This window comes from Ictidomys tridecemlineatus, chromosome 14, assembly GCF_052094955.1.
Source record: "Ictidomys tridecemlineatus isolate mIctTri1 chromosome 14, mIctTri1.hap1, whole genome shotgun sequence".
Classification (NCBI taxonomy): Eukaryota; Metazoa; Chordata; class Mammalia; order Rodentia; family Sciuridae; genus Ictidomys; species Ictidomys tridecemlineatus.
The window spans coordinates 47,011,566-47,027,691 of record NC_135490.1 but is presented as its reverse complement, the minus strand read 5'-3'; the positions used below and the strand labels follow the sequence as shown (position 1 = coordinate 47,027,691).

Below are 16,126 nucleotides of genomic sequence, written 5' to 3'. Positions count from 1 at the left end.
TATACTCTTATTGCTAATAAGCATAGATTGCTTTTTAAAAGCAGAATAGTTATGCTAAGAAGTATTTCCTCATAGTACCATATAACATGTCTTTGCTTTTAGTAGATTGAGTAATTGAATTTCATTTAGTGATTGTAATAATCTTGTGTATTTCCCCCTTTTAGTCAATGAACAGCAAATTTCCAAAAAGGTGAACAATTTCATGAAAGAAAATGAAGAACTAATGCAGAAATTGTCAAATTATGAACAGAAGGTATAATTATTTTTTTCTTTCTTTCTCCCTTGGTTCTAGCTTGAATCATTTCTACCTGTTTTAATTTAAAAATCATATTTTAAAATTTTTGTTTCATTATTTCCTACAAATCATCCAAATTCTAAACAGTCATATGTATTAAGTACTGCTTTCTTCTGGAAAGGGTCACTTGTCTGGAAGTAACTTGTATGGTAGCACTATAATTTGTGTATCTTAATTCTGAATGCTTTATTTACATAGATGAAGGAATCAAAGAAACAGGTTCAAGAGACCATGAAACAAAATATGATTCTTTCTGATGAAGCAACTAATTATAAGGTAAAAATCCCTTCTTTGGGGGGAATTACATTCTAAACTCAAAAGTAAATGTAATGAGTGAGTAATCTTGACACCTTTTTTTTCCAGGATAAAATGAAGCTTCTTGAAAAAGCTAAAGAACTTCTGGATGAGGGAGCTAAAAGTCTTCATGTTATGTTAGAATCTGAGAGAGAACAGAAAGCTAAGAATCAGGACTTGGTAAGAGTTTTGCTGCTAAGTATTACTGCAATTTGGCTTTTGAAATATTTTGTAAAATTGGTTAAGTTGAACTTAGTCCAGCTGTTAACTAAAGTAAAATTAGGAGTCAAGGAAGTTGAACCCACTTCTGCCCATTTTGTGGAACTTTTAAGTACTGATACAACAACTTAAAAAATTTTTACTTACATATTTCATTTTCAATTTCTATAAGTTTCTGTAATTACATAAAAGTTGCAAAAGATGGTAGAGAGTGTGTTCTGAAATATCCTACCCCCAAGTAAGCTTGATCACCTAGCTGAGGTAGTATTTATCAGATTTCTCCACTGTAAAAATTCTTTCCAATCCTTTTCATATTGTATTCTTTGGAAGTTACCATGCACAGCCCACAGTTAAAGTATGAAGAGTTACAAGCTCAGGATGCAGCTCATGGTAGAGCACTTGCCTAGCATGCATGAGGCCCAGGATTCAATCCCAGGCATTGCAAACAAAGATTGCAGATTTATGTCCACTTCCTTAAGGAGCAAGTATCTTTATAATTTTTTTGGAATTCTTCTGTATGTGAGATTAGTCTATTCTTCCTTAAATGTTATCATTTTTTACTTATGATAAGAAAATTTTAAAAATGATCTTGGGAAATTTTTTTCTCTATCACTAGAAAAAAAATACTAATTTGAACTGGTTTACTTGAAACAGTAATTAATTAGTTAATTTTCTATGCTTTAAAACATTTTATTTACTTATTGCATTATGATTTTCTATACTTTGAACTTTTTTTCTGGTTATCTCATAAACAGTAAGGTTGTGGATGCCATGAAATATTTATGACTTCATTTTCCCTCATCTCTTTCAGTTTTTGATTTTTTGCTTAGTCCAAAGCTGGATCCCCTGCATTTACCTGAAATGTAATGGGATGGCTTGACAAAAATTTTGTTGTGTTTATCTTTTTTAGTATATATATGTATGTGTACGTACACACACACACACACACACACACACACACATATCAGTATTTCTACTGAAATCCTAATGCATATTTTGTGTTCTGTTTTTACCTGGCAGATAATGGAAAATAAGAAATCTATAGAGAAGCTTAAAGATGTCATTTCAGTAAATACTTCTGAACTTTCAGAGGTAAAGCTGCCAACTATTGCTAACGGATATTAGTACTACATCTTAGTTTTGTTGCGGACCAAAAATTTGAGGTGTGCTAAAATGTGCAAAAAATGAGAACTATATGATGTCTTGTTTGGGAAAGTATAACTTTGTTTCTTCTTTGGAATTAATTCACTAACTGTAGTGTTTTTCATTAGCTTCAAATTCTCCTTACTGAAGCTAAGCTTCGTGAAGAGAAGGTGAAGTTGAAATGCTGTCAGCTTCAGAAAGAAAATACCATGCTTAAGAAGGAGAAAGAGCAGGTAAAGAAAATTTGATGTCATACATAATGTAAACTAGAGAAGTGAATATCATTATCTTGTATCTTTCTTGGATCTGTTTCTGAGGTAAGGAATTTTCATGTAGGACCTTTTCTAGATATGCAAAGTTTAAACAATGCTCCCCAAATTGAGTGCATATATATGGTCTCCATCTGTTTTGGATTTTTGGATTATTGCTTTTCTTATCAAATGTCAATCAGTTATTAACTTGCATAGCCTCAAAGAAACTTTTTAAACCAGAAAATTAAGTATTTTATGATCCTCTTTTGAATAGTTACTGATTCACCGGCCAAGGGAAGATTACATGATAAGGAATCTAAATTTAGGAGACAGTCATATGTGCCCAGCCATTCCTGCTGGAGATAAATTATTTGAATTGGCAGCAATTTTCTGGGGAATGCAATAAACAGGCTCAACTTCCTGATAGCTCTGATGTTCTTACTGCAGCTGTGAGAGTTGGGGCCACTCTGCCCTCTTCCTTAACCAAGGTCTCAACCCCCTCGATTGAGGCAGGCCACCGAGGAGTATGGCTCTCTATTTCTTTGTCTAAGTCTTGTAGTCCTGATATATCCAGTGCAGAAACCCCTCCCTAACCCATAGGAATTCATGTGTTTTGACTTTTCAGTTGCAGCAGGAAGTAAAAGACTGGAGTACATCACACGCTGAGCTCAGTGAACAAATGAAATCATTTGAGAAGACCCAGAAAGATTTACAAGTAGCTCTTAGTCAAAAAGATGATACTATTAAAGTAAGTTTATACTCCAAATACATGTTTCATCTCATGAATTCTCCTGAAATCTTCTGAATTAAAATCGAGAGTCTTCCAACCTTTTGCTTCTTTTCTAGGCTTTGACTAATCACATCACACAGTTGAATCGGTTTCAATGTGAATCTGAATCTGAGGATCAAAGTCGAGATGAGTCAGATGAATTAACCAATGGAGAGTTAGCAGGTAAGATCAGTCTCAGGGAGGTTGAATCCTTTTTTGCTTTCCTGTCTTTAATTAAGTATACAGATGCCACTTTTCAGCTGGCTTAATTTCTTCTTAAGCTTCAGGGTTGTAGACACATATCACTGGATCTATAGATATGTCTGTTGCATTGGCAGAGGTGGGTTGTTGGGGTATAATGTAGCAATAGGCATGTGAAGAACACTGACTTTTTCTATCCTATTGAAAACTAGTAAGTACACTGCAGCTACAATAGTCATATCCTATACCTCTAAGTATTGAACATTGTACAGTAAGAGAAATTTATTTCTTAACTTATGCAGATGATACTTGATTTTGATACTCATCATCTCTATGGCTCTGTGGTTTTAAGGTCCACAGTCAGTCCGGAGGCAGTTGGAACCATAAACTAAGGCTGTGAGAACAGAGGCTAGAGACTATCAGAAAGCTAGAGAGGGAGTGTAACAGTGTTTACTGATGAGGAAAATATTTCCAGATGTTTTCTCCCAAGTTGGATATTGCTTACATAGCAAGTATTTCAAACCACACCTGGTAGTAGATTCAGGGAGAAAATAGAGGATTGAATCTTTCTAAACAAGACACTTATTGCCCAGGTGAAGATAGATCTGAGAGAGAAGAAAAGCTTTTTATCTTACAAGAATAGCATAGATAACATTTTAGTTGTGCAAACTAGAAATTCACCTTTTTTTTTTTAAGACAGACACAGTACTTTTATTTATTTTTATGCTGAGGATCAAACTCAGTGCCTCACACATGCTAGGTGAGCACTCTACCACTGAGCCACAACCCCAGTCTGAAATTCACCTCTCTCTCTTTTTTTTTTTTAAATCTAAGCTTGCAATTCTCTTAAAAGTCATTAGTCTAATCAGTATAATTATTTAATTGATTTTTTTCTTCCAGTGTTTGAACACAATCATTCTTTAGTTTAGGGAAGTTAGGAGAATATAGAGTTAAAAGTAAGGAAAGAAAAAGCTAAAGTCTTTTGTTTTTTAGGTGATCGGAACGAGAAGATCAAAGATCAAATTAAGCAGATGATGGATGTCTCTCAGGTATAGTTCTTTGTAAGAGTCCCATAGTACCTGTGAATTCTTCCTGTGCCTCACTTTTAAGAATACCTCTCTTTTCTGCAATTTTTAGACAAAAACTACAATATCAGTAGTTGAAGAGGATCTAAAACTTTTACAACTTAAGCTAAGAGCCTCAATGTCCACAAAATGTAATCTAGAAGGTGGGTTCTTCTTGAGAAGAAATTGCCATGTTGGAAAGACTTAAAAATTTATTGGAAAGATAAAGAATGGCTTCTTGCTTTCATGCTTTTTACTTTTCTTGGCACTACTCCCTCAAACAAGTTCTTAAGTCCTTGTACACATATAGAGATAAGCTGTTTTATCCTTTACAGACCAAATAAAGAAATTAGAAAGTGACTGCAATTCACTGCGGTCTTCTAAAGTTGGACTGGAAGAGGAATGCAAAACTCTTAGGCAGAAAGTGGAGATTTTAAATGAACTCTACCAGCAAAATGAGATAGCACTAAAAAAGTAAGATTTCCATTGTTTGTTATTGTTATCATTGTGTGAACTAACAGATAATTTTATCTAGTAGAGATTTGTCTTTTTTCCTTTGTGTTTTGTTTCCTATAAGTTGCATTTTTCTTTCCATCATCAGTCTTAAGAGTCCTGAGGTAGTTGGAACCATAAACTAAGGCTGTGAGGACATCGTAATCAATTGTCAAATTCATATGAAGGCAAGAAGTGGTAAACTGGTATTAACAGTCACTGATGTGGAAATACCTCTCAAAGATCTAGACCCTTTCTATGATCCCACTATTTATTTTAATTTCCTTTCATTGTGATCAGTTATGTAATTCTAATATTTTGAACTTGTATCTCTAACTCTGGACCTTTAAAAATACTGAGTGTTTTGGAATGACATGTTTTAGTAGAATAAAAACTTCAAAAAGGAATAATATTTACTTATTGATGGTACAAGTTTTGGACTTGAGTATCTCAGATGTTCACACTAAAAATTGAACTGTGGCAAGGATTTTAGGAGTTACGATTACAGAAGTACTTGTTTGTAGTATATATTTATATATTAATCTTCTCAGTGTGGAGCTAGTTATTTTTTGGAAGTTCATTTGAAGTTTTTAATCCACAAAAATACTTGAATTCTCTAAAAATAGTTTTTTTGTGTCAGATTTTATTTGTTTGCACCTGATTTATTAACAAGATATATATACAGACCTTCTTATAGACCTAACTATTTTTAGGTATTTTGACTTCTGTTGCCTAATTAATGCATTAAATATTGAAACCTTTCCATTAACTTTTCTAAAATTCTGTGATCTCCAAGCGACCTTTTTAGAATCTCAAATTTTTGTTCAGGCCAGTTCTAAATGCCTGGCCTGTTTCAAAGAAACATTTCTCATTTTATCACTTTTTTTTTCAAAAGAACACTTGTTTTCTCTGTCCCTACTAGTAATATGAATGACCTAAATGGCAATTAATTTTCTTTGTAATGCAGTTAAATTGTAGCACTATTTTCCTCAACTCCTCCAAAATTAATTCAGTCATCATCTGTGGTTTGTACTCTTTTTTTCTCATCCCCAGGTACTATGTTAGTTCATGCCTGTGTCATATTTTCTGTTTCTAACCTAGGTCATCTGTCTTCATTCTCCATTATTTATATTTTTATATAATTTATTTCAAATTCTTAGTAATTTTCTCTATAGCCGCTTGAGTGGACTTTCTAAAATATAAGTCTGTCCATGTCAATATGTGCCTGTGGTTTATGAAGAATTTGCTTTCTATTTGATGACCTGTTCTTTTTTTCTTCCTTGTATCTTTTTAATAGTTTAAATATTTTTAATTATTTTCCTCATCACCTGTATAAGCTTGATGTAATCATAAATTATAATGGAATTATAATTATATAATTATAATTATAATTTTATTCATCTTCTCATAATTTAAAGGCCTTGGTATATATTCTGGATTTAATAAAAACCTGACATAGATTAATAGGCTTATTACTTGTTTTTATGGGCTTTAAGTAGCTCCTGAATCAGATAACTGTTGTGGTATCGTATGTTAGTACTTCATATACTTTGAACTCCACAAGACATTCATTCAATTTATACACATATTTAAAGTTTCTGTAGTTCTGCATTCTACACTGTTGGTTTCTTATTTGAAATTATTTTCATTCTATTTGAACATTGTCCTTTAATGATAGATTTGATTAGTGTATCAAAGTAGTACAAGGATAAACAGAGAATAGTATTTTATCCACTAAATATTGCTACCTTTATAGTCTGTATTAGGTTGACATGAACTTCATGATTAGAGTTAAAACCAGTTTCCATTTTTAAAGGATATTTCTTTTGGCTACTGAATTTTGACTGTTACTTAGTTTTAGCAATTTGAAAATATCCAATTAATTACCATCTGTTTTAATTTTTTTTCTTTAAAGAGTCCATTATCATTGTTGTTTGGTCTTATCTCCCTCCCCTAGTTCCTGTAGTCATTTCTCTCTTTTTTTAACAGTTGTATTGGGAAGTGCCTAGGTGTAGTTTTCCCCACCCCACCCACTTTTTCCTCTTGCAGTTATGTTGCTTGGGACCATTAAACATTTCTTGAATTTTCGAGTCTTTTTCTAAATGTTGATTTTACCTCATTCTCTCTTCTGATTATAATAATGCATATTAGAATTTGATTTCCCCTGCCTCCTACATTCTGGATTTACTTCTTCTGGATATTTTCTTCTGACCTGTCTTAAAAGCGGTAGGATTTATTTTACTTCCCAAATCTGATGTTAAAATCATTCATTGAGTTTAGGATTTTAAAAAGTTCAGGGTTTAAAATATTATTTTAGTTGTAGATGGACATAATATTTTATTTTATTTTTTATAGGATTTTTTTAAGAGAGAAAGATAATTTTAATATTTATTTTTTAGTTTTTGGCGGACACAACATCTTTGTTTGTATGTGGTGCTGAGGATTGAACCCGGGCTGCACACATGCCAGACGAGTGCCTTACTGCTTGAGCCACATCCCCAGCCCGACACAATATTTTATTTATTTTATGTGGTGTTGAGGACTGATCCCAGTGCCCCACACATGTGGGGCACGTGCTTCACCACTGAGCCACAACCCCAGTCCTATTTCAGTACTACAGCTCAAACCCAGGACCTTGAGCCATGTGCTCTACTATTGAGCTACCTCCCCAGACTCCTTGCTCTTTCTCATAAGGGACTAGTGTCTTACTGCTTTCCAAGCTATCTTTAATCTCATCATTCTGCCTCTGCCTCCAAGTATCTTCGACTGTATGTAGGTCACCACACCCAACTATTTCTTGGTTTTATAGTTTCTAATCCTTTGACAAAATTCATAATCTTTTTTTTCCTCTTTTGTGGTGCTGGGGTTTGAACTCAGAGCCTTGTGCATGCAAGGCAGCACTCTACCAACTAAACTATATTCCCAGACCTGAAATTCATAATCTTGACTTTACTTTTTTGACTATATAAAGCACAGTGATTTTAAAACATGTGCTGTTAACCCCATTAGGTGGTTTCCTTTTCTGTGGGATTTTTTCTCACAGAATTTTGTCTTATGGAGTGCCTGGTCAGTTTTGATTGGCTAACATTGTTGTGATAATTATACATGAAATTTGAGGACTAAGATGAAGTTATCTTCTTATAGAAAAGTGTTGAGGTTACTTGAGTAAGATTGTCACTTCAAACTTAGTCAGCAATTAAGATAATTCAAAAATGACTTGTCTTTTCAATGTTTCAGTATTGTTCCTTTTGGATTTTTTGCCTGTTCATCACTTAAGTGTGCAGTACTTTCTAATCTAAACTCAAAGGCTAGGGCTTTTATTAAGGGTCCCTTTATTTGTAGCCCCAAACACTTCTTTTTTCCTCTAAGCCCAGGAATTTGATGAAGGCTTAGTTCAGACTCATTATATCTTTGTGTTATCTTCAATATGTGGGTAAACCTAGGAGAAAAGTACCTTAAAGTGCCAGCTTTACTTGTAATTCTGAGATTCCTTTTTCTAATGGATCTTGGACACATACATATATCTTCACTGCCTTTTTAGCTTGTATCCTTTCAAACACAATTTTATATTCTTATAAAGATGTTTTGATTGTTCTTAGTGCTCTCAGACTAACTCTTTCGTAATTGGAAACAAAATTCTCTCTGTCCTTCAAGATTCAGTTTTCTCCATATTCCTTCTTAAGCCAGTGGGGAAAATTATTATATTCCTTTAGGCGTCATTTATACCTGAAACAGTGAGCTCTTTTATTCTTTAGCATCTTACAAGGTAACTAGTATATTATAGCCACTCATAAAATACTTGCTGAAGAATTAAATGAGAAGCTATATAAGAATATATAATCCCCTTTTTCTATTTGGTATCAATAATCCTTTTTTACTATAGTTCTTCTGATTTATGGAAAATTAAGTTTCAAGTTAATTATCTTTTGAATTGGAACTATGGCTAAAGTAGTACAAGGATAGCAGAAAATAGTATTTTTAAAATCATTAAATGTGGCTACCTTTGTCTCAGTAGATGAACATCTTGAGTTTCATGATCAGAGTTAAAACTTGTCAGTAGATAATACTCTGATCGTGGGTCAGTTTGGCTTCTTTTTCTGGTTGACAGACATTATCAAAACTCAGATTTGTCTTTTTGCTTAATTGCAATTCTTTTGAAATATATATCTAAAGTGTGAAAAATGTTCTGTGGCTAATTGCATAGCTAAAAGACATATTCTAGAAGATTTTTTCTTTGATTGACTATATCTTTATTATGGTACCAGTCTTGGATTGAGAAAAGAGTTCCTCTATGACAAAGATATACTTAGTGTCCTACCCATGGCAGAAACGAGAAAAGAATTATCCCTTGCTTTATCCTAATATGTTTAATTATGTTAGGTTTATCAGTCCTGATCTTCCACATTGAAGTAAAGTGAGTTTTTATTATCTTACACACAGGAGACTTGCCCTTGGGGCACATGTTGTTTTCACATTTATTTTATTTACTGGTAAATAGAGAATTAAGAGGAAAAATTAGAAAATGTAAGTGATTTGCCAGAGTTTGATTTACGAAATTGCAGGTTTGAATTCCTATTTTATGTGCCTAAGCATTTTATAGAATTGTGGGAAGTGATATTCACAGAGAGAAACTTTTGATTTGATAACTGGCTTTATTTTAGGAAAGTGAGCCAAGAAGAATATGAGAGACTAGAAAAAGAGCAGCAGCTGTCAGCTGCAGATGAAAAGGTGGTTTCCGCTGTACAGGAAGTTAAAAATTACAAGTGAGTTCAGTTTCTAAAGGAGGGTGTCAATGTCTAATAAACTAGTGGTGGCTTTCTTTTTTAATCTTTTTTTACATTATGTAGATAGAAGAAAATAGCATGGAAGTATAAATAACGAGAGGATATGAATACATTCAATTCACACAGGAGAAAAAATAAATTTCAACTTTACAAATGAAAAATGTTAACAAAAATTTACTTATACCCAATGGGCAAGACCATAGGGAACTTGGTCAATGCAAACAGTTCTGGGGGTTTTGTATGTTGTAGTAATTCTTTAAGAAATCAGTTTGCTGTGTGATGTATCAAGACCCACAAAAGTGTGGCATTTGATAGACCTTGGAAATCTTTTATGGATATAATTTGAAAAAAAGAAAAAAAGTTTTAAGGAGGAAGATATTTCTAGCAGAATTACTTGAGAACACACTGATGAACAGTTAAGGAAATTATAATTTATCATTCAGAATCTCTAGCAATTAAATGATAAAGAAGTTATTAGTATTGGGTCTTTATTTTATTTTATTTATTTATTTATTTATTTTTGGTGCTTTACTACTAAGCTACATCCTTAGACCTTTTTTTTTTTTTTTACTTTGAGACAGGGTCTCAGTTGCATAGGTTCCCACTTAATTGCTGAGACTGACCTCGAACTTGTGATCCTCCTGCCTCAGCTTCCTAATCATTGGGATTACTGGCATGTGGCATTGCACCTGGCCTGTAGTATTAGTTTTGATCACACTGGATTCATATAACTATAGAAATGTTTTTCTTATGTATGATAAAGTCTTTAAAAGTATAGCTGATGGAATAAAGGGAAAATGGTCAGAAATGTTTCAAATGTTATTCAATTGTTGTAATTCTTAGGCGGAGAATTGAAGAGATGGAAGAAGCATTACAGAAAACCAAGCACTCGTTTAAAAACCAGGTAGTAATTAATACTGTCCTGTAGTTGCAGAATTTCTTGATATCTAATACAGACAATTATAGGCTATTATAATGAGTCCCTAAAAACATATTTTTTAATGTATTGTCTTTTTCAGATTGCTATGCATGAGAAGAAAGCTCATGATAATTGGGTAAGATTTTTTCCCCCTTTTCTTTATTTTGTGCATAGCCTACTGCTACTGAATTTGAATATTTTCTCTTTAATAGCTCAAAGCTCGTTCTGCAGAAAGAGCTATAGCTGAAGAGAAAAGGGAAGTTGCTAATTTGAGACAGAAGTATGTGATTTTGGTATCTTCCTATATGTTTTATAGTGTTTTAAGGTTATGCTAGATATTATCTATGAAGGAATAGATTGCTGTTTCATAATTCAGTCCATTCTTTCTCAATATTCAAGACTATTGGAAATGACCCAAAAGATCGCAGTGCGTCAAGATGAACCCGGGATTGTAAAACCTATGCTGGGAAGACCAGATTTACAAAATCCTCCTCAGAGAGGTAGGGGGCACTTTGTAAAAGGAGCTATTTTATTTCTTGGTGCAGAATGTATGTAAATTACTTTTTATTTCTGTGTGTAATGGTTATGAAATAATCTGAATGATTTGCTAAAGCAGGAGGTGAGGGTTGGTGTCAGGGAGAAGGCTGCCTTAAAGTAGTAAGGTCTTTAGGTCCACTGAGCCATAATGGCTCTTTTGGTCCATCCCCCATGAGTGGTGGAGAATGTTCCCCTCCACTGACAGCAGAGCCAGCTGGGAGACCTCCTTCTGCTACTCTTAATCAAAAAGATATGCCTAGAAACGGATTTGGTGAGCATTCACATGTTGCTTTATAGTAAACTGCTTCAAGGTTTTTTTTTCCCCTTTTGAATATTCTAATGAAAACATTGAATTTGGGCCTGTACAATATATAGAAGATAGTTTCTTACTTTATCTTAGTGAATGTTTTCTGGAAAATCTGTTCTAGAATAGAAAACATTTTTTTTTTCCCCTGGAGGTCCCTGTATTGTTTTTTTCTTTTAAATTTTACACTGCGAAGTGTAAACCTTTATCTTTAAATTAAATCTCTATGGTGTTCCTTTCCCAAATATTATAAAAGTAGCCTTAAACTTTATGTAGCATTCATATTTCCAACATGAAATACTGAATCTTATTTCAAATTCTAAATAGGACTGTAGTCTTGGTAAGATTGGAAGTCAGGTTATACAGACTAAAGAAAAGCCAGCCTACACATACTTTAAGTCTATAGCTTAAAGTTTAGGACCAGTACTTATTAATCTCCTGTTCTATCAACCCAAGGCAGTTCTTTATTTTACTTAAGTCTCTTCATAAATTGTGATTTATGTATTGGGCAACCCATTTAAAAAATATTTTTAATTGTAGATGGACATGATATCTTTATTTATTTTTTAAATATGTGCTGAGAATCAAACCCAGTGCCTCACACATGCTAGGCAAACACTCTACAACTGAGCTATGACACCAACCCCTGGGCAACCCATTTTTCATGTTGCTTTCTAGTTATTGTTGAACCCTGACCTGTCCACCAGTGGTTTATTTCTTCTAAAAAATACATACAAGGGCTCTGATCTTTCTTTCCCAAGGTCAATGGATGGACCTTTACCTCGTACTGGTCTTCTGAGGCATCTGGGAAACCCGTTGCCTCTGGTAAAGGGACCAAGTAATTTCAAAGAATCTGTAATTGTGGATGGAGGATTTTTATTCTTTTCATGTTAGAATAGTCTGAATCCATTCTTTGATCTCTAACAGACTCAGGATGTGGTCCAGCTCACATGAACAGCAGCTCCAGAAGTTCTTCTCCAGCTAAGGTGACGAATGAGGGCAAGGTAAGTTCTGTAGTTACTGTGAATCATGTGGTCATGCAGGAACATGTAGCTTTCCTACAGTACTTGCTCTTTGCTTTATCCTTCTTTGTGTTCTATTTGTACTATCCCATTTGTTTTTTAAAAAGCAAACTGTTCCCCAAGAACCTGAGACCCCCTCAGTCTCCACCCTTACTTCTTTGACTGAGCATCCAGTTGGAGTAAGTACTTAGAGGTTGAGAACTGAATTGGGTTTTATTCTGTGCATTTATGGGAAGGATATTCAGAGCATGACACTGATCTTGTTTGCTTTAAACTGCATGCAATATTGAGCTTACTTTTCTCTTTAACTTGGGAATGTTGCTTAAGTGTGTACAACTATAATGAACTACAGAATGTGAAAAGTTATCACTCTAACTTTATATGGTGTTTTGTGTTGAATGTTCTAAGGCAAAGTAAATTCATTATAAATTATATAATTCATCATTTTTATTTTTGTTTGGAAGAATGTTATTTAAGAATTCCTCCATTTGTGCAAACCCTATTTTGAGTGATTTGAATTAGATTGGTATCAGATTTTCTGTGAAACAATGATCATCTGAAATGACCTCTTGAGCCACTCCCAAGAAATGGTCTCATTTGTTCACATAAGTGTATTCTCTTGTAACTGTGTTGCTATTATATCTAGTAGGTCTTCTGCAGCTCTATAATAAAATAAATTTTTAATTGTTTAGTTTCAAACCTACTACTCATAGGAAATGATAAATCAATATCTCAAATGGTGTACAGTAAATGAAAGTAAATATTAAAGGCTTGTCTTCCTAATTTGTGTATATAGCACTGTGATGGAAAATACTTCTCAAGTTCCAGTGTATATATATTCCAGGAATATACATCTCTGGAGAAATCTAAGGGCAGCTTAGATAAGACCCCAAACCCCTTTGTAGTAGAAGATTTAAAAGAGAGCAAAGACCCATTGTTAGAGAGGAATAGAGGTGGGAAAAGCATGGCTTGGAGGCAAACCTGGGATTGAGTTCTTTAATATGCAGTGTGGCCTTCAACAAATTATGATATCCCGTTTGCTTTTGTTCCCTCTTATTTAAAACAAGACAGTCTACTTAAAGATCTCAGAGGTTGAATAATATATGAAAGACTTACTGAAGATATAGTAGAATAGTAGCTATTATTACATGAGTAGAGAATGGATTTTTCATTTTATTCTGTTCATTCTTAATATGGAAGTAATGAGCTATTGTGATGAAAGGGAAGTGATGGGGATGGGGGGACTCCCTTTGAAATAGATTGTAGTGAATACAGCATGACATACTGGTCAGAAATCACCTCTGTTAATAACCCCTGCCAGTCCTCTTGCCTTTCCCTTTCCTGTGCAGATATAATCAGTAACAAACTGCTCCCTCTTGTGGCATCCTTCCAACTTCTGTAAGCTGTCAGTGGGAATACACAGGAGGGGTGGGTAGAGTTTTGTTGCACTGATGGTGTTCTCTGGACAGGTTTTGGGTTTTAGCTTTTATAGGTATTGGTACTTTTTCTTAATACATAGGAATTTTAAAACTTTTAACTGCTTTCAAATCTTAAATTGCAGGTTCATATGGCTATGAAAGGGCCCCCTCCTTTCTCAGGGGTACCCTTCATGGGACCCCCAATGGGACGGCCTCCACCACCTCCCATTTGGTATGGACCGCCACTTCAGCTCGGTGGGCCTTTTGGGCCTCGGCCAATTCCTCCACCATTTGGTATGATGATCTGAACAGTAGTGATTGACTTATAAATCACATTCATCTTCCACTTCTATTGCTTGCTAAAACAGTTGGTTGCTATCTCGGGTCTTAACAATGAAAGGATAAAGCTGAGTACATTTTAACTTTTCCTCCAGTTTTCTGGGACATATGGGACACTACATAATCTTATACTGAGATAGGCAATAGCTATCTCTCATAGACAAGGATAAGGGGCTATATACAGAAAAGCCAGAAATATTACTTCTGCAGATGTTTGTTGAAAATCTGTTGATATGCACTGCAATAGATGGAAAGGTGGATGAGACGCATGCCATAACTTAAAATTTTGTCACAGATATGAAAATCCTATAACATAAAGTTTGTAATCACCCATAATGGAAGCATAAGCAGTAGGTTATAGAATATAGAAAAGGAAAAGTCAAACCCTCCTTACCTTGAAAAAAGTCAGAGGGAAGTGTTAAAGAGGATTTAACAGTTACCTAATAAATGTTCCTGGTTTAATTAGGTGGCTGTGGAAGGCCTTTTCCAGGAGGGCATGCGTGCACCTTGATTCTGATGGCATGTGTAAAGTCCATGCTGAAATACTTCATGAATTTTTAATGGATACAGTAATAGATAGTGAGATTTCCTTTTATCAAAATTTCTTTGATGTAGTAAAGTTCTTATTTCATAATCTATCATCTTGTCATGGTAATACTTCCAAATATAAATGGAGCTCTTGTGAGATAGAAATAATTCTGCAATTATATAGTAGGGAAAGAAAAAAGACAAGCCTGGAGCTAGGTAGAGCCATGTTAAATCCTTAATATGTTGCTTCATGGCTGGTTGGTCAAAGGCTATAACCTAAACTTGTTCCATCTCAGTTTGCCTCATCTGGCAAGTCAGGATGTTCACCAGCTGATGTTCTAGGCTTGGGAGAAATTAAAGACTATATTAACATACTTGAAATCACCCTAGTTCAGAAAATTCTGGTATTTACATAACTTCCTTTTTATTTTCCAGGTCCTGGTATGCGTCCACCAATAGGCTTCAGAGAATATGCACCAGGTGTTACACCTGGAAAATGGGATTTGCCTTTTGACCCTCGTGATTTTTTTCCAGGACCTGCACCAGCACCATTTAGACCTTTAGGCTCATTTGGCCCAAGAGAGTACTTCATTCCTGGTGCCCCATTACCACCTCCAACTCATGGTCCCCAAGACTATGGGCCACCACCTGCTGCAAAAGACTTAATGCCTTCAGGCTTTAAAGATGAAACTCCACCTAATTCTCAAGAGTAGTGAGGGCTCTTCACAGGCCTTAAAAACAGGGCCCATAAAATTAACCTCTGACACTTAATCAGAGTTAAAGGATTATTGGCTTCAAAATATAAAAGTTTATTTTAAATGGTTTATGTTTTCAGAATGAAGCTGACTTAGTGCAGTATACATTTTGAGCCAAAATATTTTCCCCCTAAATATCCCCCACTTAAGCTAGAGTATCCTTCCAATTTAAAAATGTGCAATAAGGAATACCTTTGTTTTAGTTAATGTAGCATATACAATTGCTAAATGATTTAGAATGTCATAATTATGGACATTTCCTGTGGAAATGCTTTAAGAACATGTATTTCCATTATCCTATTATTAGTGTATTCCAGTTGATAACAGAGAAATGGTGTTTTATAAGCTTGATTTTTTTTTTCTCTTTCAATATCTGGTCGCAGAGACTGTTGGGCTAAAAATGTTTACTCAAAGATCATAAACATCATTTTCCTTCTTGCTGAAGTTCTTTGTTGTAATAGTTCATAAAAATTGTTTATTAATATTTCCCAAGTGTCTGTTGATTCATTGGATCGTCATGAGATTTTGTGCCATTGGGGAAGCATGTAAACGCACTCTCAGAACTGAAGATAGTGACTTGGCAGCATATTCCCTGTTGCTCACTGTTAAGGAGGCTGGACCTTGGTCAACTGTGGACTTCTACAGAGGATTTCTTTTACTTGTGAGAAGTCTTGTGGCTCTATTTTTGTAGCACATTCATGTACTTTTTTCTAACCACTGTCCATGTGAGAATGCTTTTCTGAGAATGAGTTTACATTAGTAGCAAGAGCTACTGCTTTTGCCATTATTGCA

At 34.4% G+C, this 16,126-nt stretch overlaps 1 protein-coding gene across 13 annotated transcripts in view; it reads left to right on the top strand.

Annotated features, from left to right (window-relative positions):
* Window positions 1–15,821, top strand: part of LOC144370360 (transport and Golgi organization protein 1 homolog) — a 175,923-nt gene extending 160,102 nt beyond the window's left edge. For all 13 annotated transcript variants that reach the window (XM_078031104.1, XM_078031103.1, XM_078031102.1 and 10 more), the window contains 18 exons: window positions 165–253; window positions 494–571; window positions 659–769; window positions 1,829–1,900; window positions 2,080–2,184; window positions 2,828–2,950; window positions 3,049–3,154; window positions 4,166–4,221; window positions 4,310–4,400; window positions 4,572–4,710; window positions 9,390–9,491; window positions 10,356–10,416; window positions 10,532–10,567; window positions 10,644–10,711; window positions 10,831–10,931; window positions 12,200–12,276; window positions 13,856–14,006; window positions 15,015–15,821. In XM_078031104.1, coding sequence (XP_077887230.1) covers window positions 165–253; window positions 494–571; window positions 659–769; window positions 1,829–1,900; window positions 2,080–2,184; window positions 2,828–2,950; window positions 3,049–3,154; window positions 4,166–4,221; window positions 4,310–4,400; window positions 4,572–4,710; window positions 9,390–9,491; window positions 10,356–10,416; window positions 10,532–10,567; window positions 10,644–10,711; window positions 10,831–10,931; window positions 12,200–12,276; window positions 13,856–14,006; window positions 15,015–15,292 — 1,844 coding nt within the window. In that variant the 3' untranslated portion in view covers window positions 15,293–15,821. The remainder of the gene's footprint in view (window positions 1–164; window positions 254–493; window positions 572–658; window positions 770–1,828; window positions 1,901–2,079; window positions 2,185–2,827; window positions 2,951–3,048; window positions 3,155–4,165; window positions 4,222–4,309; window positions 4,401–4,571; window positions 4,711–9,389; window positions 9,492–10,355; window positions 10,417–10,531; window positions 10,568–10,643; window positions 10,712–10,830; window positions 10,932–12,199; window positions 12,277–13,855; window positions 14,007–15,014) is intronic.
* Window positions 15,822–16,126: the final 305 nt, after the last annotated feature.